At 29.3% G+C, this 22500-nt stretch overlaps 4 protein-coding genes across 4 annotated transcripts; 2 read left to right on the top strand and 2 right to left on the bottom strand.

The window, feature by feature from the left end:
- The first annotated feature begins 898 nt into the window (after positions 1–898).
- LOC126838569 (apolipoprotein D-like) lies at positions 899–5353 on the top strand. Its single transcript, XM_050573084.1, has 4 exons — positions 899–1599; positions 1710–1840; positions 2804–3006; positions 4671–5353. The coding sequence occupies exons 1-4, from the start codon at positions 1471–1473 to the stop codon at positions 4811–4813; spliced, it is 606 nt and encodes a 201-aa protein (XP_050429041.1). The 5' UTR covers positions 899–1470; the 3' UTR covers positions 4814–5353.
- Positions 5354–5523: 170 nt separating this feature from the next.
- On the bottom strand, positions 5524–12329 carry LOC126838566 (DNA ligase 1). Its single transcript, XM_050573081.1, has 14 exons — positions 12190–12329; positions 12062–12133; positions 10942–11052; positions 10596–10865; positions 10000–10210; positions 9341–9526; positions 9137–9265; positions 8657–8796; positions 8385–8586; positions 8096–8302; positions 7816–8032; positions 7424–7659; positions 6328–6618; positions 5524–5721 (listed from the first exon to the last, which is right to left on the bottom strand). Exons 1-14 carry the CDS (start codon positions 12297–12299, stop codon positions 5644–5646), a joined length of 2460 nt encoding a protein of 819 aa, XP_050429038.1. The 5' UTR covers positions 12300–12329; the 3' UTR covers positions 5524–5643.
- Positions 12330–14007: 1678 nt separating this feature from the next.
- Positions 14008–17767, top strand: LOC126838563 (ubiquitin-like modifier-activating enzyme 1). The gene is made up of 2 exons (XM_050573072.1): positions 14008–17401; positions 17505–17767. Exon 1 carries the CDS (start codon positions 14261–14263, stop codon positions 17396–17398), a length of 3138 nt encoding a protein of 1045 aa, XP_050429029.1. The 5' UTR covers positions 14008–14260; the 3' UTR covers positions 17399–17401; positions 17505–17767.
- A 2160-nt stretch (positions 17768–19927) lies between these two features.
- On the bottom strand, positions 19928–22491 carry LOC126838568 (39S ribosomal protein L19, mitochondrial). The gene is made up of 6 exons (XM_050573083.1): positions 22102–22491; positions 21790–22038; positions 20673–20807; positions 20405–20592; positions 20195–20343; positions 19928–20123 (listed from the first exon to the last, which is right to left on the bottom strand). Exons 1-6 carry the CDS (start codon positions 22142–22144, stop codon positions 19994–19996), a joined length of 894 nt encoding a protein of 297 aa, XP_050429040.1. The 5' UTR covers positions 22145–22491; the 3' UTR covers positions 19928–19993.
- Between the last annotated feature and the right edge of the window lie 9 nt (positions 22492–22500).

Here is a 22500-nt window from a genome sequence, read left to right as displayed (position 1 = left end):
TATGGCAATTGTTTAATGTTGTGGCTGTAATGATAACGTCAAGTAGGAACCAAATATCAAACTAATTTAGAAAGAGCCACGGAGAGGTTATGGACGTATTGTGTTAATTTCTCATTGGGACTTCCAACGAGTCAGTACTAAGTCTATTACTTTTTATATTCATGTACGTGTACTTTCGTATTTTAAATAAAATGAGTAATATCATATAGGGTTTCATTAATAAATAATAGATATAATCATTTTTTATTTTTTTCTCTAGACTTTTTCATTAATAAGGATGTTAATTATTTATAGCACTTTATAGACTTTTAATAATTAAGTTTATTAAAATATTCAAATATTAATATAAATGTAAAAAATAGGCGTTTTGTGGGAATTTCTTTTACTTACAGTTCAGTTTCAGTTAGTATTTATAAAAATACTATTCCAATATTTCTAATAGAACTTTTTTGTACTAATCGGTAGACCTCCCAAATTCGCATCTAAGTGTTTGTGGCTATGGTCTATGATCGTACCACTTTCGATTAATTGATTTACCTTGACCTCACTACTGGACCTATTGCCAACTAATTGAGTTGCTATGCTTAATTACAGTGTTAGTTAAATAAGAAATTGGGGGGGGGAGTGTCATTTTGGATAAGAGTCGATTTGAATAAATGTTATAATTAGCATAAAATGATCAACTCTTGCCCCTTAAAAACACAACTTGAAAATGTTTAAAACACTTTTCTATACTATATATACTTTGATTGTCAATCATAGATTTCAAAATGTTAACTGTACAGGTTGCGGCGAGTTTAATATTATTTAAAGGTAATTTATCATTTAACGGAGGGTTTTACTTTTCAGCATAAAATTACAACACAAGGCAAATAACTGGTTTAACTTTCCTAACTGGTACGTTACATCAATTCAATGTAGATATTACCTATGCATGATATATTTATTGACTGATTTGATTTGAATTAATAAAAACAAAATAGGCAGAATAGCGGCTAATAGTACCTACTTGACGAGATGGGCATATGGCTTACACATGAAAATTAATAACCTAGCCAATTTTACCGCACGTGTGTTGGTTACGGTAATTAAGAATAACTAAACAGATAATAGGCACGCGTCAGTGTCTGGCGATTGGAAAATGAGATGTAGCGAAAGTGAGCTGTTCTTTTTTTTTGGGATTTCAAATGGTCGAGAGTAGGTTTTTGTGGTGGTAGAAGTTGAAATGTATGCCAGTAGGAGAGACTATATTAGATTATTATGCTTCGGCGTAGTTAAGGAACCCGTTCACCTGGTAACATTATTCTTTATTACTGTCGGCCCCACAAAACGAGAAAACACCGCGACTAATCTTATTGACACACGGCTTTGTGGACCGATGACCTTTCTTGGAGAGTTTGTATTTTATTTTTTTTTGAGTGGTCAGTTGTGACTTGCGAGTGCCTAGTTCGGTCGCGGGTCGGCTATGCTATGGGTTACTGTAATGTAATCAAGTTATGTCAGGTTTTATGGTTTGTGCTAGTCCTGGACAGCGTAGTCAGCCAGAGTCTGGGGAAATGTCCGAAAAAAGAAACGATGAAGAATTTCAACACGAAAGAGGTAAAGTAAATAGAAATACACATTGCGCTATAAGTTATTTAGTAGTATACATGTATTTGTATAATTATTTATAAACACTTAACGGATCAATAATATCCGCGTATAATTAGTTTGAAGGACAATGGTTTGAAGTAGAAAAATCATTTTACATGATGGAAATGGCAGCCAGTTGTACTTCGTTTAACTTTACATCAAATGCCGACGGATCTTTCAAAGTCTACGTGGGTACTAAAAACCGGATGTGAGTAATATTTTATTTTAATAAAAACTGCAGTCGCATTAGTAGCTTCTTTTGGCTTACAGCCTAGAGCTAGAGTGGTCCGGAATTGACTCCAGTCAAAATTATCTGTACTAAAATCTTAAATTTAAAATAATATTAATTATCATCCTATAATCAGAAATTGTATTACAATATATATTTACTCCGACAAAGAATTGAGTATATTATACGAATTGCATTTTATAAATGTTAATCTTTTAAGTATTATTTTACAATATACATTATTATTCTAAAAACACGATAGGTAAAGTTAATGTAGTATTAATAGTTAATATGAATTAAGTCACGCTATATTAGAAGGTCTACACAGTTGACTTAACAGTATCACTCAAATAATAGCCATAGAGAAAAATAAAAACATCCAATTAGAGGTATGAACTTTTAATTTGTGTGAACAAAGTCAGTTGATATTATAAATCGTTTCTCAATAACATCTTTATACAATTTTAATTCATAGATATTTTTTAAATTATCCTACTGGTATCACGTATTAGACATTATTTCCTCTTTTAGGCCTTTACCTATTTGTATTAAAGAGTAAAACTTAGCTGCTTAGGTAATTTTGAAATTATGGTAGAATGTTAAATGTTAATTACCATAGCAAAAATAAATCCATATTGTTTTATTATACATGTATAATATTTGTTTCTGAATATTACAACGCAGTTGTTTACCCATTGCCCATTATTGTTCATAAACGTGTCTCAGGAGATTTATTTTTCTGGAGAAATGTACCATCTCCCTAGACTTGTTTTCACGCAAAAAAAAAAGTAGCGACTAATAGCTGTTAATGCCAATATTCGTCTAGGATAAATTTTAAAAAATGTTTTTTCTTTAAGGAATATTGTAATCGTAGTCAACTTCGGATCACTGATTAAATAAAACATGTTTAAATTTGTTATTTATTATTATGCTGTAATGTAGAACTGGAAATCCTAATGTGTTTTCTGGTACCGCCACGCTCATATCCAAACATAACGCAGTGCTCAAGTATCAGGCCGACAGCCGGTTGCCCAATGTGTTATCACGCATGGCTCCCACGTCGGGTCTCTACTACATAATATACTCAGACTACAAGAATTACACAATATTATGGTCGTGTACGAGTTTTGGGCTGTTTCACTCGGGTAACTAATTAAAAATAACTAGTATATTGTGTTGTTCTGCGATTACATATTTTTCAAGCACCAGCTCCAAAGACGCGCTCAAATTACACGTACGATAATCGTATTACATTGTCTGATTGATGCCAATTAACTGTTCATCGGGAAAGAACGGTTAAACCATAAAACTACTAACTAGGTCTAAGAGAAAAAAAAATATAATTCACAACACCACTCTTAATTTGAACGTGACTAAATTTTTATATTTATTATTAACACTATAAATAAAATATACGAACTTGGTTTTGGCTCTCCGAGTGCATTATTTTATACATTAAGCTCAAAACCGTTTCTATATAATAAGACTGTGCAACTTGGACTTTTGTCACGATGTCGAGATCTTTAGTACCTACCTTTTATTATATAAAAGAGGTTTAAATAAGAAGAGAGAGGACAGTGACTGCTCACATTTTTAAGCACAGAATGTTTTCAACTTTGTTTTAAGTTAAAAAAAAAAATGGACATTTATTTAATTTTTGCCTCGAGGCATTTAAAGTTTTCAAGTCTCGGCAAGTTGTAGGGATGGCCCTAGGCACGCAATGTATTTTATATTTTGAGTTTTAATTAGAGAACCCAGAGGTATAAACATGAAGTATACACCCCATTTGTTAAAGAGTACTATATAGACAATGTATTGCGAAGTATTAATTTCGTTACTACAATAATTATGTATATTTTAAATTAGTATGGTCATAAGTTATGACGATTCTTTATTAATATTAATTATTTTATAACTATTAAAAAATAGTTTTTAATTATTTTCCTTACCTAAACGCAGATTTATATTTTTATTATGTGATCAATTTAGAAGAAAAATTTTATACACTTATATATTATTATAAATTAATTTTAAAACGATTTTTTCTTATATTATTTTAACAATAATAATCAAGAGAAAGGAGAATGGGTAATTTAAGGCTCTAAAATAAGAAATATAAATTTAAAAAAAAACAATTTAACCGTATTGTATAACATTAAACATGTATACAAAATCAAAGGTCTTAAGGTTTATATTTTAATAAACATAACTGTTTTATCCCAAAGCGTTCTAGAGTTACAACCGAAAATATTAAGATAATTTACTAGTTTAGAAATATGAACGAAAATTTATGTGTGGGGCTTACTAAGATTCTTTATCTATTTAAGTATGCGAACTAAATTTTTAATCGTTTTTCGCCTATACTCAACTCATATCGCCTAAATGAGTAGGTACGTAACAAAATTTCTCACCCCACGTTTTTGAGTGCCTTAAAATATTAATTTTACACAAAATCATAACTTAATTGCTCATCTATTTTCCTCCATAACCTAATAATAACTTACCGTATGAAACTTAAGAATTACTACAACATAATATGAACAATCCCGAACAATATCAGTTTGTTTAATCTGTTTCAAAATTAAAAAATTTAAGTAAAAATTATTTTGTAAGCAGTATTTATTTATTAATATTTTTATTTTGTTTGTAATTAAAATGTTGGCTATTTTTATTCCAAACTATAGGTAATTTATGCGTTAGAAAATTATTTTGGTCGAATTAAACGTTATTAATAATATTATAGATTAAATTACTATTTAATGTACTTAATCTATGATACTATCCACATTTAAAAATAATTCATTTACAGATATCGTTTGGGTTTTGGGAAGAGATAGAGATTTAACAGCTAGTTCCAGGGCAGAACTATACAGTTTATTGTACGATTTTGGTTTAAACCCAGACCGACTAATACTGACTAAACATGAAAAATGTGACGACTTTTTCAATTGAAACTAAAATAGGTAAAATATTCATCAATTAATTTTGTATTTTGTTTAATCGTATTGTGCTAGTCAACAAAATAAATTATATTTTACTTATATATTTTAATTATCAATACTTAATTTAACGACAGTCGCAAAATATTTAATGTACTTTGTTTTTTTATTGTATTCCAAGAAAAAATATAATACTATGTTTTACATATTTTATTGAATTTTGTAAGTTGCTCATTTTATATAAATTTTATGTATTATTTAAGCTAAGTAATTAAAATTTTTAAGTATTTAACACATTGTCACACACATACTCAAATTTATTTTATTTTGTATGTTAAGTGTATGCTCACTGCAGCCAAATGAGGAATTTGTATTATACAAGAATAAAGATTACCAATAAAAAAGTTTATATTCTTTTAGGTTTACGTTGTGTACAATGTTTTATTCGATAAGTTGTTAAACTATATTAAAAAAGATCTAAAATTCTGTCCGTAAAAAGTGACCTATTCTATACTTGATTTAATATAAAATATATTACTTTAGTGGACGTTGATATGCATATGATCAATTCAATCATAATATAAAACCACACAATTAAATGGGTATTTCTTTTCATTCTTAGCAATATCTTAAACTATATTTTAGACTAAACAACAAATAAAACCGTACATTTTTTTTAAATAGTAGTAAAATGTATATTTTTTTAAATATAATCTAGTATTAATAAGTACAAAGTGTATTGTTTATAAATAAATATAAAGCATACATTAATAAAGAAATATTTTTTAAATTACTACATGCATTTTTTTATTAATTCTTAAGTCTATTTTATAGTATACTGACTTAATAAAAATCTTCTTTATTAATATTCGAGTTTCCTTGATTTTGAATCTGAACTTGACTATGATATAATTCCGCAATCTGAAATCCATTCGTTACATTATGTAAGATGTATTTACAAATAATTTCTTATATCTAGAAAAAAATCTCATGAATTCTTGTAGTTTTTATTTCAGTGTGAAATAAAATTTTGTAACCAAATATTGAAAACAATAGTGCCTATACTTATATAATTTGTTTTCCAACATTGAATAAGCATGTAATTTATATTTTGTCAGGGTATCATATCTTGCACCTTAATCAATTGTAAATAAAATGAGTAAAAATAAAAATTATTCTAGTTAACGTGATAAATACTATTATAATATAATGTTTGTGAAAGTCTGTATATTTTTACGAAAACAAGTTATAAAAATAAATTAAAGTTATAGCAATTTAAAAATATACTACTGTATCTTACGGACTTTTCAATTATTTTTATATAATAAGCTTATCCTATATCTTATTATACATATATTTGGAGTCTAAAACGAGAAATTACAAATTAGATTAAATTAGAGAAAACAATGATAAATAGCCAAACTGTTTATTATTTATTAATTTACTATCTAGTAAATTTAACAATTATAACATTAATTTATGTTGTTAAAAATTTTTGAAGTTTAACTTAAAAATTATAATTCTAACCTGTTGAGCTGATGTAGATTGTTCAATAGATTTATCATCTCGTACACGGAGAAATCGTGGAAATCTTAAAGAAATTCCTTTTTCTGGATCTACAATACCTAGTGCTGCTCTATGTACTGGAGAAAGTGATAAATCCGCACATTTTATTTCCCACACTTGAACAGTTTCAAACCAATGATCTGGTTCATGACTTTGATCATAACGGTAATAACTTCTAGGTTGTTCAATAATATGTTCTTTAAAGAACTCTGTATGCTTTTGCAGATCATCATCACTAAATCCAGTTCCAATCTATAGTTATAATAAATGTACTATTAAAATTTGTAAGCATGTATAAAGCTTTGAATACATTAACATTTAACATGTTAACCGCCATATTGAGGGCAAACAGCCATATCCGCCATAGCAATAGATTAATATTAGAAAAAACAAACTACATCGAATGAGCCCACTCTAGTGACTGTAGCTAAAACAACCATTACCGAGAAATTAAAATTTTCCTTTAAGCAGTATCTGCCTGTTTTGATATTTTCTTAACAGATATAAAAGAATCAGGCATTGAATGGACGTACAAGCCAAATTAGTGGATACATCTGTTTGAACCCTGAGTCAAGTAAATACAAAAACATATAAGCAGAAAACCAGGAAATAAAAAATGTGGACATATCTGATAATTAATAACTAATAATTTCAATTTAATAAATTAAATTGAAATTATTTTTTTTTTTACATTTAATTTCATGAATATGACAACAATATCATAACAATGACTGTCCACATAAATTTAATCAGTTTAGCTTAAGTTTAACTATTGAACATAATATTAAATAGGAAAATAAGGTTATTTGGCTCTCCTGAAAATAGTGTCTGTGGCGGCCATCGATATGACTTTAAATTGTCATAATTTAGGGTCTTCTGTAGTCATACAAGGTCATTCCTCATACACTCTATGACCCCGGCTGTTGTAAACACTGTTTTTATTCATATATGATATAGCTATATTCTGGCAGTAACAGATTAAACACTGATTCTTAAGATATGTATTAATAAATATACTTTTATTTAATTAACTATTAAAGAATGTAATAATCCTTACTTTACATATGCTTTGATATTCTTCGCTATCTGGGTCATAACATGCCAATAAGAAACCTCCATAAGTACCAGTACGTTTTCCTCGACCTAAATATCCACCTAAGACAACTACATCAATAGTGTCTCCAACACCATCTAAATAATCTTTCTTCAGTTTTAACCAATTACGAGATCGTTTCGCTATTTCATATGTAGCATCTTCTTCTAGAGTTTTAACCATTAGACCTTCACAGTTGCCTAAATAAAATAATTAATTAGTTTATATAGATATTAAAAAAGTCGTCATTTGTGATTCATTTAGTTTAAGGTAACTAGGCATATAGAGAAAATTATAATTAAAATTGAAAAGTAAGTATTATGTAGCATTCATCGAGGTCTTCTAATAATACACACCTTTAATAGATTCTTCTAAAAAGTCTTGAACTTCTTCCATGGTAGTAGTATCTAATGATGTAGCCAATAAAAATTGTTCTTCTACTTCAACAAAATTTTCTTTTAACAATTTGCGACGTTCACAAAATGGTCGTTTAACTAATGGTTCACCATTTAGATAAAGTAAATCAAACATGAATACACAAACTTGTACTTTAATATCATCTTCATTAGCATTCTACGCAATAGTGTACAAAATTTAGTATTACATATATTATATTATATACAATAAAAAACTTACTTTTCTTTTGCGAGTACTTAAAATTTGGAAAGGCATGATTTTTTTCTTTTCTCTATCCCACGCAACGGCTTCTGAATCCATTACAAATGATTTGACGTTAGGCCCTTTTACAAGATCCAGGCGATTCAAAATATCTGGATATTTACTAGTATTATTTTCTTGATTGCGACTGTAAATGTATGTTTTTCCATCTTCAGTCAAATGAATCTTCAAACCCAAACAAGTAATTTTAATATTGACAAAAAATGTTATGTAAAAATAAATTATCAAAAACTATAGTTTTATCAACCTGAGCTCGTTCTCCATCATATTTCCATTCACAAGTGAATTTTAATCCATCAAACCTATTAAGAACTTCGTGTACACCTTTAGTTGGATGTGCTAACATTGGTTTTAAAGGTACTCCAGGGGTTAGTTTACAGTTCTCCGGTAATACATCAACACCCTTTTCAAGAATAATTGGTATAATGGCATCTAAGTTTGGACTTTCACTAAAATACATTTTTTATTCAAATTTGAAAATATTTATTAACTTAGTTTCAGATCAATATTTATACATACCAATAAGTAGTCTTTATAGTTAGGGATGTTTCATCATAAAGCTTCTTAAATTTTTCTTCATTCATTTTTTTTGTTATGTTAATAATATTTGGTGGGTAATTTTGAGCCGGTGGTGTTATTGTACAAGCTAAAGCGAGAGCCTAAAATACAAGTATATTAATTTAAAGTATAAATTGACCCCGTTCATGCAAAACACACCAAGTGCAAAATCATAAATGTTGTCTTAATAGTTTATGTGTGTTGAGAATATTGTAAAATAGACTTAGTTCAAATTTAAAAATCCTTGTAAATCATTGTTATAATCTTTTTGACATTATTGGTTGATAACAAACTGTGATTTACTGTTGCTCTAAATAGTTTATAATAATTAATAATAATAATCATATTAATAGAAAAAAACTAATTCTGGACTTTGACTGTGTTTTGCTTCAACATGCTGGGTTGATAATGAATTTTAAGTAAGCAAATACAAAATCTCACTTGTAATACAGACTGTTCTGCAAGTCCTATTCTTAGTTTACCAGCTAGTGATCGCATCAAGAATCTTGCTTCAGAGTCCTGACAAGCAATAAACATTGATTGTATTTTGTCGACTTTTTTTGTTAATACCTATTTAAAAACATTAACGTAAAACCAACAAGTAACAATTTTTTTTTTTATTTTGTATAATTAAAATTTATTTACAGCATGACCAGTCATTTCCGAAATTTCTTTCAGTTTGTTAAAAACTGTTTTTACTGTTAAACGAGCAGGCTTGAACATAGTTTTTTGATTACTTTTACTCTTTTCAGCAACTGTTCCAAGGTCACCTGTTTTGCTAACATCAATTTTTACTTGTGCCATACTCCGTCCAGTTGTTTGAACAATCGCCTAGAATATAATAAACTTTAAAATAAATACAACTATTTAACTACTATAATAACGCTTCATGCTTAATACTATTATTTATGTAAATTTAATTCTTAAAATAAACCTGTCAATGTGACTCTTGCAATTATAAGCAGGGCAACTCATTTTTTTGTTTATAAAATGACATAACCACAATCACAAATAAATTATTTTTTACAAATTAGTATTAGCATTATTTTAAAATTCAAATGATACACTAAAATAAATCAAAATTTGACAGTGTTTTAGGATGAAAAATTACATAGTATAAGTAAAAAAAAATATAAAAATGCTGTATATTATAAATCTTAAAAAAATATCCTCCACTTAAAATTCAAGTTCATAATTAAAACTCCTCAAAGTTACATACAAGATAATGAGGTATTGTTTAAAGGTTGTTTTAAAAAATACATTTGTGCAACTGTAACTAGATGTAAGAATTATTTTATACAAACCTTCATTAATGATGTTTCTGCAATACCTAACTCCAAACCAGCATAATCTGGAGCGACTTTGTTTAGGCACAAATATACACTGGGTAATAAGTCATTAGGACTAAGCACAATTACAGAACGAAAGTAATTGGAGAGAATTTCAATAATTTTCAGTCTAGCACTAACTTCCTCGATGAACATCAGTGTTTTTGTCAGGGCGCAATATGGGGTCCTTTAAAAATTAAAACACTAGTCAAAACTTAATATATTGTTTAATAAATGTTTATTTATTAACATTAATAAATTAAGGTATAGTATAATAGCATTGAGAAGGAGTGAATTTTAAAATAAACAGATTCCTGGTAAAAGTTAATTTTATAGGATTGAAGCTTAGAACTAATTAATTCCTTTTAAATTTAACAACTAGGAATTTAAATTGTTTTCTAAAATCATGAATGAAAATAACTAGTTCATTAAAAAAGGAACTTTCTCATCATTAAAGGACAATTCTGTAGTTTAAACAATTTAACTTACATATGTATGCTGTAATACTTTAATAGTACAAATAATTTTAGAATAACACCTACGATTGTAGTAAACTTATATAATGCACTTACGCTTCACCATGGTTCCAAAAAGCATCTTTAATAGGATGATATTTTTTTTTCGTAGGATCATAATTACATTCAGACATTTCTTTTTTACTTTCTGGAGAATTATTTAACAATTTTAAATTTAACTCATTGTTAGTAATTTCTTCTTTCTTTGGAATAAGACTTGATCCTTTATCTTTATTGAGGTCTTTAATTTCTTCTGATTTATCATCAACAGTTTTATTGGTACAATTTTCTGTGTGTAACGGAGAATCTTTCTCACATACTCTTTTACTAATAAAAATAGTACATAATTAGGTTCCGATAAAAACAAAAAGCTATTCAAATATGATCTCATTTTTTTTTTTACTTTTCTTTAATTGTGTCTTCATCACTACTGTCACTAAATAACACTGCTTGTTTCTTCCTTTTACCATATGTTTTTACAGGACTTATAAGTGAACGCGATACTTCTAATTCTCTGTAAGTAAAAAAACAAATGAAAATTATAAAGTAGATGTAACTTTAATAACATAAATATTTTAAATCAAAAAAATTCTTTGCTCTACAGCTGAGGATGAATACTAATCTTCTTCTCTACTTTCCACACAAAAAATATTTTACAAATTACTACTTTAGCTTTAATGTGGAACTGAGAAGGAATTTTTTTGCAGTGATATGGTTTAATTTTGTTTTTGTTTTTACTGAATTAATGAATTACTAAAAAACAATTATTTCATGATGTTAAAGTTTGTATAAATGTTTATTATTAATTTCTTATTTCCCTATCATTTACTTATTAGTTTAAACTCAAAAACGTAATTAAGTATGTATTGTTCCTATTTAAAATTGTATTTTTAAATATCTGTAGTAATGCTTTCTTAACTAGGGAACCAATCAAGTAATATGGCTATAAACTCATTTATTATCAATCAAAGTATATTCAATACTTTTTTATTATCTACAGTTTTACATTTAAGTGCTAATTTAACCCTACACTGCGTGAATTTTTTTTTTAACCATATGCTATAAATGTACTTAATACTACTTAAAAATATAAAAATAATTTTTTTTTTAGTTTTGGTCTCATGGAAAACGCTAATTAAAGAATTGTACCAAATATGGAATATTGTGCATCAAAGATGTATAGCATGAGCAGATATAAACAATAAATAAAATTGTTCCATAAATGGAACATTATGCAGTGAAGGGTTAATCGTGATTTAATCACTCTATGATATTCCCAGAAAAAACATAATCTCTTGTCCTTATAATACTCCAAGGATGATGTGAAAAATTTTGCCAACAAGAAAAATTGTAACTTAAAAAAAAAAGATAGTTGTTCATCACTTTTATTTCAATGTTTTAAACTGCTATTTGGCTGACCTCTGAATAGTTTTTGGTTTAGAACCAAAGACAAACTTAGTTAACTAAACAAAGTGCGGTTTTCAGTAATTAAAACCAGCATAAAATAAAGTATTAAAACTTACTCTGGAGAAGTTTCATTTATTAGAGTGACTGGCACTGATTTCTCAGTAGTATTCTTCGAGCTGAAGTAGGACCTGCACAAAAAGTATTTTAAAAAAATATTTCGAATGATGCTTTTAAACCAACTTACAGTAAAGTTCTTTGAGCCATTATTGGTTTTTTTAATAATATGACATCTGTAGAACAATAAATCGTTTTTAGAAGGGGTTTACAAGTAAACCGCCAAAAAACGGCTTGCATTCTTCTGATCTTATCATATTTTTATCATAATTTTCTGTTATCAACTTAATAATCTTTCAAGCTGGGGAGCTACCACTTTTCCCAAATTACATAAATTACCAATGTCTCTGACGAGTTTCTTATCAGTGAGCGAATTTTGTAATGATACGGTCACCGGGTTTGTACTTTGTTTTTGTTGTTGAGCTGTGGGCACTCGCCCAATCCACTCCACTTAACTAAAAATATCCTAGGTTTGCAGACTACAGTCTAGGAGGAGGTTACAGGTTAAAAGTTAAATTAAAAAGGTCTGATAAGAAACTAGTCATTGTCCATTGAAAAAAAATGTACGATGGAAAAAATGGTCCTTGGTAGTAACGTATGCAATTTGGAATAAATGGTGTTATCCCACAAGTTGCAGCTGCTACCATAATTTACATGTTATAAGCAATATATCTATAATTCTATGGTAAAGATATAAAATCTACTTGAACCCTAAACTATAAAAATTATACACTTCTTGCGTACACGTGTTACGACAACGATGTTGTCATCTTCAGCGCTAACAACAGACTCTGTCTGTCAGTCTGTTGTTAGCGCTGAAGATGACAACATCGTTGTCGTAACACGTGTACGCAAGAAGTGTAAAATTTTTATGGTTTAGGGTTCAAGTAGATTTTATATCTTTACTATATATTTAACCATAAGTTTGCTTAACAGTTTTTTCTAGTATAATTCTATGTTCTATAATAATTTATTGCCGTCGTTACTTATATTATATTGAATTAACAATATGATGAAAATATTTTAGCACTAGAAATTGATCAAGGTCTAGGTATAATTATTAATTTCCCCTTTTTTGGGGGTTTTGCTTTTTTAAAAAAAAAAGTTAACTACAAATTTTTGAGTAAATTGTTCATTTTACAGTTCCATTCTAGATCCACCTTTAGTCCAATTTCCAGGCCTTGAGCTTAAAACTTCACCTTAAAAAGAGAAATAAAGAAAAACTTTCCACCCCTTATAGGAAAATAGGGTATGTTTATCGGTAGTAGTATATATGCTTAAAGGGTATTCCATACAAATTTTAAATTAAATAATCATTAATTAATAATTAATATTATAACTTGAAAATATTTTAAACTTGGTCAATAGCATAGACAAGATATCAATAGGTGGGTTCCTGAATTCCAACTGCTAAATGAAATAATTGTTGGATCAGGATCATGACAGTGTTTCAAACTAAAATAATACAGTAATAATGTAAAGTTTGAGGTACATTCAAATTTACAAATTTATATTTTTTAAAATAAATTTGAGGAATAAATTAATAAATTTCAATTTTTAATACTATCTTTTTAATTTGTATCATTTTTAACTATACGTTAATTTTCGAGTTATTCGGTAGAAATATTTTAATTAAAACTAAATTCTAAACTGTATAGTGGAAACTGGAAAGGGAAATACGTATTTTTTATTGAGTAAAAATGTTAATAGACCGATAGTTATAAGCCCGGTAAGCGGTTATTAGGAACAGCTGATGTGGAGGCCAAGGAGTACTATAATAACGCCGGCCATTTATTAGTCATTGAAGTATCGTCGGATAGTGGTAACGTGATAAAACATGATGTTCGAGTGCGATCGAGACAGACATACAGCGCGTCTTTCGGTGGCTTTGTACCGGTGACGCGTAATCGCTGTGTGAGCAAAGCCGGTCGACCGGTAGTGTTTGTCGCGTTACCATTGGTCGGTTGCCGAGAGCCGTCGTCGTCTTTCTCTGTCGCACGTTACATCATTGCGCTGTTTTGTTTGCCGCTCCGTCCGCTGATTTACGGTCATTGCGTATATCTCGACTTACCCGTTCTACTTTAATGCCATCAAATACTCACTCATCATCATCATCATCATTAAGTGTTAACTAGTGCATTGTTTTTTACACTCTTCTATGAAGAAATAATTATTATTCTATCTTGGTTTTTTATTATCCGATGTCTGGTGCTGAAGTACTGGACACCTCTTGTGAATTGCCGGCCAAGAAGCGTAAACTGGCTTCCGGTGAACCGTCTACAGTGTCTTTAGAGGTATTATCCAACGCTCAGGTAACAATGTCTAATAAAAACGGTGTGGGAGAAATCGATGAGGGTTTGTACTCTCGGCAGCTTTACGTGTTGGGGCATGATGCTATGCGAAAAATGGCCTCTTCCGACATATTGATAAGCGGTCTCGGCGGTCTTGGTGTAGAAATTGCCAAGAATGTCATTCTTGGCGGAGTGAAATCAGTTACATTGCATGACACTGTTAGCTGCACTTTCTCAGATCTGTCGGCTCAATTTTATTTGAGTGAAAACGATGTTGGTAAAAATAGAGCTGAAGTGAGCTGTCCTAAATTGGCGGAGCTCAATTCTTATGTGCCAGTGAAATCTTACACTGGTGACTTATCTGAATCCTACATCAAACAGTTTAAAGTAATTGTATTGACAGAAACAACGCTTGATGAACAATTACGCATATCAGAAATTACACATTCAAATAGTATTGCTCTTATTGTTGCTGACACGAGGGGTGTATTTTCTCAGGTGTTCTGTGATTTTGGCGATGGGTTTATTGTAACTGATTCAACTGGCGAAAACCCCATTTCTGTTATGGTAGCTGGTATAACAAAAGACGAGCAAGGTGTTGTTACTTGTATGGATGAATCTCGACACGGATTCGAAGATGGAGATTATGTGACTTTTTGTGAAGTACAGGGTATGTGCGAACTGAATGGATGCAAACCAAAAAGAATTACTGTATTAGGTCCATATACTTTTAGTATTGGCGACACTACATCTTTTTCAAATTACTTAAAGGGAGGAATTGCTACTCAAGTTAAAATGCCAAAAAAATTAAGTTTCAAATCTTTAAAGAACTCTATTACAGAACCCGAATTTTTAATATCTGATTTTGGGAAATTTGATAGGCCTAATCAATTGCATTTAGCATTCATTGCTCTTCATAAATTTATTGCAAGAAATAGCCGCTTGCCTAATCCATGGAGCACAGATGACGCTGAAATGTTTTTAAAAATAGTAGAAAGTGAAAATTCAAACTCTATTGAAATTGATGTTGAACTTATAAAAAAATTTTCTAAAGTTTGTGCTGGAAATATTAATCCAATGACATCATTTGTTGGTGGAATCGTAGCTCAAGAAATAATGAAATCTTGCTCTGGAAAATTTAGTCCAATATTTCAATGGCTATATTTTGATGCGCTTGAAACTTTACCTGAAGAAGTTACAGAAAAAGATGCGAAACCAATTGGAAACCGTTATGATGGACAAGTAGCTGTATATGGTCAAAAGTTTCAAAGTGTTCTAGGTAACTTGAAATATTTTGTTGTTGGATCTGGAGCTATAGGATGTGAATTGTTAAAGAATTTTGCTATTATGGGAGTTGGATGTGGAAATGGTAAAATTTATGTTACTGATATGGATTTAATTGAAAAATCAAACTTAAACAGACAGTTTTTATTCAGGCCTCAAGATGTTCAGAATTCTAAAGCTGAAACAGCAGCTAAGGCTATAAAATGTATGAATCCACATGTGAATGTTGAACCACAAACCAACAGAGTATGTCCTGAAACAGAATCGACCTATAACGACACATTTTTTGAAAGTTTAGATGGAGTAGCTAATGCACTAGACAATGTAGATGCACGTATATACATGGACAGACGTTGTGTTTTTTACAAAAAACCTCTTTTAGAATCTGGAACTTTAGGTACAAAAGGCAATACACAAGTGGTTATTCCCAACTTCACTGAATCATATAGCACTTCACAGGACCCTCCGGAAAAGAGTATACCAATTTGTACTCTTAAAAATTTCCCTAATGCTATAGAACATACATTACAATGGGCTAGAGATTTATTTGAAGGTCTATTCAAACAGACTCCTGAAAATGTAAAACAATACTTGGAAGATCCAACTTTTATGGAGCGAACAAATCGTTTACCTGGACTTCAGCCAGTCGAAATTATAGAAAGTGTTAGATCATCAGTAACAGAACGACCAAAAAATATTGACGACTGCATTACATGGGCTAGACTACACTTTGAGGAACAATTTACAAACCAAATAAAACAACTTTTGTTCAATTTCCCACCAGACCAAATGACATCTAGTGGCCAACCATTTTGGTCTGGACCAAAGCGTTGTCCAAAACCGATCATATTTGATGTAAACAATATTCTACATTTAGATTATATATTTGCAGCGGCTAATTTAAGAGCAGAGACTTATAATATCAGTCAGGTCCGGGATCGAGCCTATATATCCAATGTTGCATTGTCGGTTAAAGTTCCTGAATTTGTTCCGAAATCTGGAGTGAGAATTGCTGAAAATGATTCACAAATAACTAATGGTTCATCAAATTATGATTCCAATAAACTTAACAAAATGCAAAAGGAATTGCCACCAGTCAGTGCTTTAAAAGACTTGAAAATTATTCCTTTAGATTTTGAAAAAGATGATGATAGTAATTTGCATATTGATTATGTTGTAGCAGCATCCAATTTAAGAGCGACAAATTATGAAATTCAGCCTGCTGATCGTCATCGCAGTAAGCTCATTGCCGGTAAAATTATTCCAGCTATTGCTACAACAACTTCAGTTGTAGCTGGTCTTGTTTGTCAAGAATTCATCAAGTTGGCTTGGGGGTGCAAAGAATTGGAAAAATATAAAAATGGCTTTGTAAATTTAGCTTTACCATTTTTTGGTTTTTCAGAACCTTTACTTGCACCCAAATTTAAATATTATGAAAACGAATGGACGTTATGGGATCGTTTTGAAGTAGAAGGGGAACTCACATTGAATGAATTTTTAAATTATTTCAAAGAAAAGCACTCTCTGGAAATCACTATGCTGTCTCAAGGAGTCTGTATGTTGTATTCATTCTTTATGCCCAAAGCCAAGAGAGAAGAACGTATTAACACAAAAATGTCTGAAATTGTACGTAATATTTCAAAGAAGAAAATTGAGCCACATGTGAAGTCCTTGGTTTTTGAAATATGTTGTAACAACTTGGAAGGTGAAGACGTTGAAGTACCATATGTGAAGTACAACTTACCCCAAGACTTTCAATACTAATATGTGAGTAAAGTGAACTTTTATTTTGATATATTTTTAATTTCTCTGTATTATCTATGGTTTTATTTTCCTAAGATTATTATTAATTTTTATTGTATTATTTTAGATAATCAGTGAATCCAGCAATCAGTTTTCAATAAAATACTTATAATTAACATAAAACAATACTAAATAAATGATTGATACGGTTATGTACTATTTTGCTTTACATTAAAGGTTTTTAAATTCTTAATGAGTTAAGTTCACATCTATATTCCAAAATATCACCATATATACATTATACTTTTTTTTCAACTTTGGTGTTCTGTCTAACAATAAAATAAAAATATTTGTTTAAATGTATATTAATAAATTTAGATAAAAAGAAAATGTAAAATGTGATTTATTTTAAGTATTTATATTGCCTTTTTACAATTAATATTCATGATACTATACACATTAATACTTGTACAATCACATTACTATTTATTAAGCTACTCAATACTTTTTTCAAAAAAACAAAATATTTTTATAAAAATGTAGTTCATAGGTTACTAATTTTGTAAATAACTATATAATATAATTGTCTTTATAGTGTTTGAAATTATTTTATTAACAAAAATTGAATTGGTATTTTAAGATAGAAGTTTGAAAAAGGTTTGTTTACAGTCATCATTTCGTAAGCTGGTCTAAGTCAATTAGATTGTTAATTTTCTTTATTTAATTAAATAAATTAAAAACTAATGTGTATTGTGTGTACAATTGATGGTAATTAAGCTAGTACCTACTCTTTAATATTTTATTAAAGCTCAACATTTCAGGATAATAATGAAATATATTAGTTTTTATTTATTTTAGGCTTCTAAAACTAGTTATTAATTATTTTTAATGTTAACAATTATGAATTCCGTTCTTTTGTCTAAAAGTACCTAGCCACTGCTTCACATTTTTTGTCTCTTAGTAAAACTTGGAAACGGAACTGAAAAAGAACAACCATAACATTCATATTTTAACAAAAATACCAAAGTGTAAATTTAAAAAAAAATAAATCAAAACCCTAAAATATTAATTTATATGAGAAATAGTTTGAATAATTTTTGTTTATAATACACTTTATTATTTATTAAATAATAGTTAGTTGGTCGTAATAATGGTCTGAAAAGTACAGAACAACCAACTGCATGTTGAACATTAACACTAAAAATAAAATATCGGTGTTAAACAATTTTAAAAAGTTAAACCCATAAAACCGGGAAAAAATACTTTCATTTTAAGTCCAGCCTTTTATAATGAAGTAATTTATACAATGAACATGTATAGAAAAAAATTGTCGTTTGTAATTTGTCTAAATTAGTCTAGTGAATAAACTACTTTATACGCGTAACTAAGTATATAAATTATAATTTTAACTTAACCATACTCTTTATTTTAATGGACGGGGCTAAATAAAAAATGAAATGTATTATTTAGCAGATAGCGCTTACATTATTCGTCCATTATGAGGTGACAATAAACGGTTTACCATATTTAATTTTGAGGTTTTGCGAAAACACCTAATTAACTTTTTTTTGTGAATTGAAATTGAATAAAGTAACTTTTTTTATCGTTTAAATAACTTTTTTTTTTTTTTACACTTGCATCCTTTGCGTTCCGGGGGGGGGCATTACTTCCCCCATTGTTTAAATACCTAATTACTTATAATAATTATTTTATGTTAGTTTTGTCTAAATCTTACCTAAGCATTAGCGATCTTAAATAGGTTTTTAGTAAAACACATAGTTCTTCTTATGGGGGAGAGGGATATAGCCCTCTGGCTCCTGCCTCGACTATGTCATTGGAATATTGGCTTCTTTTATGGGGCACTTGCTGCAGCCTATATGGGCGCCTACAAATTTTTCTAGTTCATCGCCTAGTTTAGAGGTTTATAGATTAACGGTTAAAAATAAATAAAAAAAACCATATTTGAACATTTACAGTTTAGTTTAATTTCATGTGGGAAAACTTTAGTCGCCATAACACTATTTCCAAGTTAAGATGTTAAAGTAATTGGCGGGCAAGATCGAGAAAAACCTTCAAGGTCTGAAATTTACTTTATAAGTATTGCGCTATACAAGAAGCCTAAGGTGGATGAGGGAACTGTGCAAAGGATGTTTTTACACCTACTAAATATCTGAAAACTACTAGCTTGATTTACATGCAGGTTTTTAAATTTATAGATAATTCCTCGAGGATGACAGCAAGACATATTCACAAATATCTGCGTTGTAGCTCTAACTACAACCTAATAGTTTGTATTGAAGATGATGTTGAATGTTGGTCAGTCAATGTCTCGAAGAACTGATTAATGATTGACAAAACATTTTCTGGCCATAATTTTGGTTAAATATTTTGTACACATACAGGTTATGAAAATTTCCTTGCCATAATAACAAGACACCTGCTGTTTGTGATACCTACAAATGGGTTTTAGTTTTTTTTTAAGCCTATTCCCATCGTTTTAGTTGACATTAGCTTGATCGGAATGATTACATTAAATAAGTATCATGATACTTTATGTAACAATTTCAGCCATATGATATATTTCTATATATTAAAATTTTTTTTCTACAATACAGTTTATGCAGTTTTAGTAGGCTTAATGAAAACTTTCTTTCGTTTCATCTTCTTCCGCATTACTTCAACTTCATGAAGTTCTGAATATACCTCTGCAAATATTTCTTTTTGTTCTTCTTCCGGTATTGTTTTTCTGTACATAAAATTAGCATTTTTATTTGATCAAAAATTTTTTATTAATAAAATTCTATTTAAATAATTTACCTGTATTGTTTCATTAAATCATATTTTTCCCAAGGAGTGGCTAATTCCTCTGCACGTTTATAGAAACGTTCTTCTAACCCTAAATCAGCTAATCCTTTCATGCCTTTTCTCTCCCACCGAGCACGCCATGGTCTAGGTTTTAACTTAACCTATTATTAAGAAACAAAGAATTATTTTAAAAACATATTAAAAATACAAATATTTCTTTACAATCGTAGTATTGACAGGAATAGGCGCGCCTTCAGGTAAATATTCTATTTCCATATTTTCATCAAATGTACTATACTCATTTGGAGCATCTCTTAAATACAACAACTCATCATCTAGCCGTTTTTCTAATCGTAAAACCTCAATCTTTTGAATAGTTGGATCATACAATTGATATTTCATTTCAGTACCTGTGAAGAATTTGGTATAAGTTTTATTTTGAATTCAGTATTACACAAAACTATGAGTTTTCTACAAAAATTATACTTGCCAACATTTTTTATAACATTTCGAAGAGTAAAATTTGCCCTAAGACCACATCCCAAACGCTGTATACATATTCCTACAAAGCGTGTTGCTTTATTAGGAGCATGTTGATTAGATGAAGTGACTGCCATAATACTGCCTACAAAAAAATTAAATTATTTGGTTTTATCAAATAAGTTCACTTAAGAGGATTGGAAAGCAATACTGTTTTAGTAACAGGATATACATCCTGTTACTATCTGTCCAGTACATGAATTTAATCATATTTTCCAACATATCAACGTATCTAATGTATCACGCATCATATCTAATGTATAAATCAATACTGATGCTATAAGGAATCTGAAAACAGATTTTAAATTTGTAAAATCTTTTTTAGTAGCCGATTTTTCTAAATTTTTCATTTATTTTTTGGATTAAGTGTAATTCATTGTTAATATTTTTATTTTTTAGCCTCCTAGCAGTTGTACCAGTTGTGTTTATACTACCTTTACTGAAAAACAATGAACTGCATTTAAATGCAAGAGGTTAGCCTGAAGTAACTTTGGCTATTCTCTAGTTGATAGATTATCAACACTATAGGCAAAACAAATTTTCTCATAGCTAGATGGGGATTGGTGTAAACATCGCAGCAGGGTAACTGAATAACGGACAATTTATAGTACAAAATTGACAAATGTGGGAAAGCCTTCCTTAGTAAAGAGTCAGAGAAACTCAAATATGTTTTCAGAACCCTTATTGAATCATGTAGTGTTATCAAATTCAATAAATATGAAAAAAAGCAAGATTTGTAATAGCATTTGTTAATTAGCAAACTCTTAGAATAAAAAACAATGGTTAAAATATAGATTTTCCTCATGACTAATATGACAAATATAAATTATTGATGTTTCACATTTTGACCATCCCTAAGCTGTGCATATAAAGCAAGTATATTTTATAACTAGACTTAGAGATATTACAAAATTGTTTTCATAAAGAATGTATTTGTATCTTATTTTTTCAGTTATAATTTGTTATTTAACTGCTAGATCTCTTACTACAATAACTTGTTACAATTTAAAAAGTGTTAACTTTAAACAAATACAAAAAACTGTCAAGCCAGCTAACAAACTCCTCACCAACATAAAATTCTGGTATTTCTATATGTTTTCTTCTGTGAATCATATCCATACGCTCCAATTTTTCTCGCAAATTATTACGCCATTCCATTTTAGGATCAGGTAAAAATTCTGGATAAATATATCTGGAATTTGATGGAACAACTGATTTTCTTTCAGGTTTTGATAGTTTTTCTTTTGCACTGTCATTGGAAAACTGCTGGTTATCTAATGATTGGGCTTTAGTAGAGGATCGACATACTTGTATAACTGCAAATAATTTATGTATTTTGTAGTGTGTACATGGTTATTATAGGTACATCCACTACTTACCCGAACATTGGACTCGACAAAATTTAAAAGTGTTTAGCAACATTATTTTTTTAAGATACTTAAAAATGAGTTTATTTTAAAATATACTAGCAAGTATTTATTTTTAAACAGCTATTATGTTTACTCATTTTCAAAACTATTCCGAGTAATTATATCGTATAGACAATTGACCAAATAATTTTTAACATTAAAGGGCACAACATAAAAATAATATACTTTAGTCTGTGTAATCTTAAAACATTCGGACTCCTGGGATGAAGACTGGGTAAAATGTAACTGGACTGAAGACTCTCCGCAGACCACAGTTAAAACTTCCAATAAATTATACTATTTTTAAAGAATGGGACATCCATTATTGATAATAAAAACCTGATTATTGATAAAATGTTGAGCGGTGCC

Source organism: Adelges cooleyi, unplaced genomic scaffold (genome assembly GCF_023614345.1).
Source record: "Adelges cooleyi isolate 19-005CV unplaced genomic scaffold, UGA_ACOO_1.1 ACOO_flye_CR_arks_rails_tigmint_CR_PRNA_30, whole genome shotgun sequence".
Classification (NCBI taxonomy): domain Eukaryota; kingdom Metazoa; phylum Arthropoda; class Insecta; order Hemiptera; family Adelgidae; genus Adelges; species Adelges cooleyi.
The sequence above is the reverse complement of the archived record's forward strand: the minus strand, read 5'-3'. Positions and strand labels throughout refer to the sequence as shown.

Coding starts and splice junctions, on each gene's coding strand:
- LOC126838563 (XM_050573072.1), top strand. CDS start 14,261: ATGTCTGGTGCTGAAGTACTGGACACCTCTTGTGAATTGCCGGCCAAG.
- LOC126838566 (XM_050573081.1), bottom strand. CDS start 12,299: ATGCAAGCCGTTTTTTGGCGGTTTACTTGTAAACCCCTTCTAAAAACG. Junction 8,587..8,656: donor ACTATAAAGACTACTTATTG/GTATGTATAAAT, acceptor AATGTATTTTAG/TGAAAGTCCAAACTTAGATG. Junction 6,619..7,423: donor AATATCAAAGCATATGTAAA/GTAAGGATTATT, acceptor TTATAACTATAG/ATTGGAACTGGATTTAGTGA.
- LOC126838568 (XM_050573083.1), bottom strand. CDS start 22,144: ATGTTGCTAAACACTTTTAAATTTTGTCGAGTCCAATGTTCGG. Junction 22,039..22,101: donor TTGTCGAGTCCAATGTTCGG/GTAAGTAGTGGA, acceptor AATTATTTGCAG/TTATACAAGTATGTCGATCC. Junction 20,593..20,672: donor AAATGTTATAAAAAATGTTG/GCAAGTATAATT, acceptor AATTCTTCACAG/GTACTGAAATGAAATATCAA.
- LOC126838569 (XM_050573084.1), top strand. CDS start 1,471: ATGGGTTACTGTAATGTAATCAAGTTATGTCAGGTTTTATGGTTTGTG. Junction 1,841..2,803: donor GTGGGTACTAAAAACCGGAT/GTGAGTAATATT, acceptor GCTGTAATGTAG/AACTGGAAATCCTAATGTGT. Junction 3,007..4,670: donor TTTTGGGCTGTTTCACTCGG/GTAACTAATTAA, acceptor ATTCATTTACAG/ATATCGTTTGGGTTTTGGGA.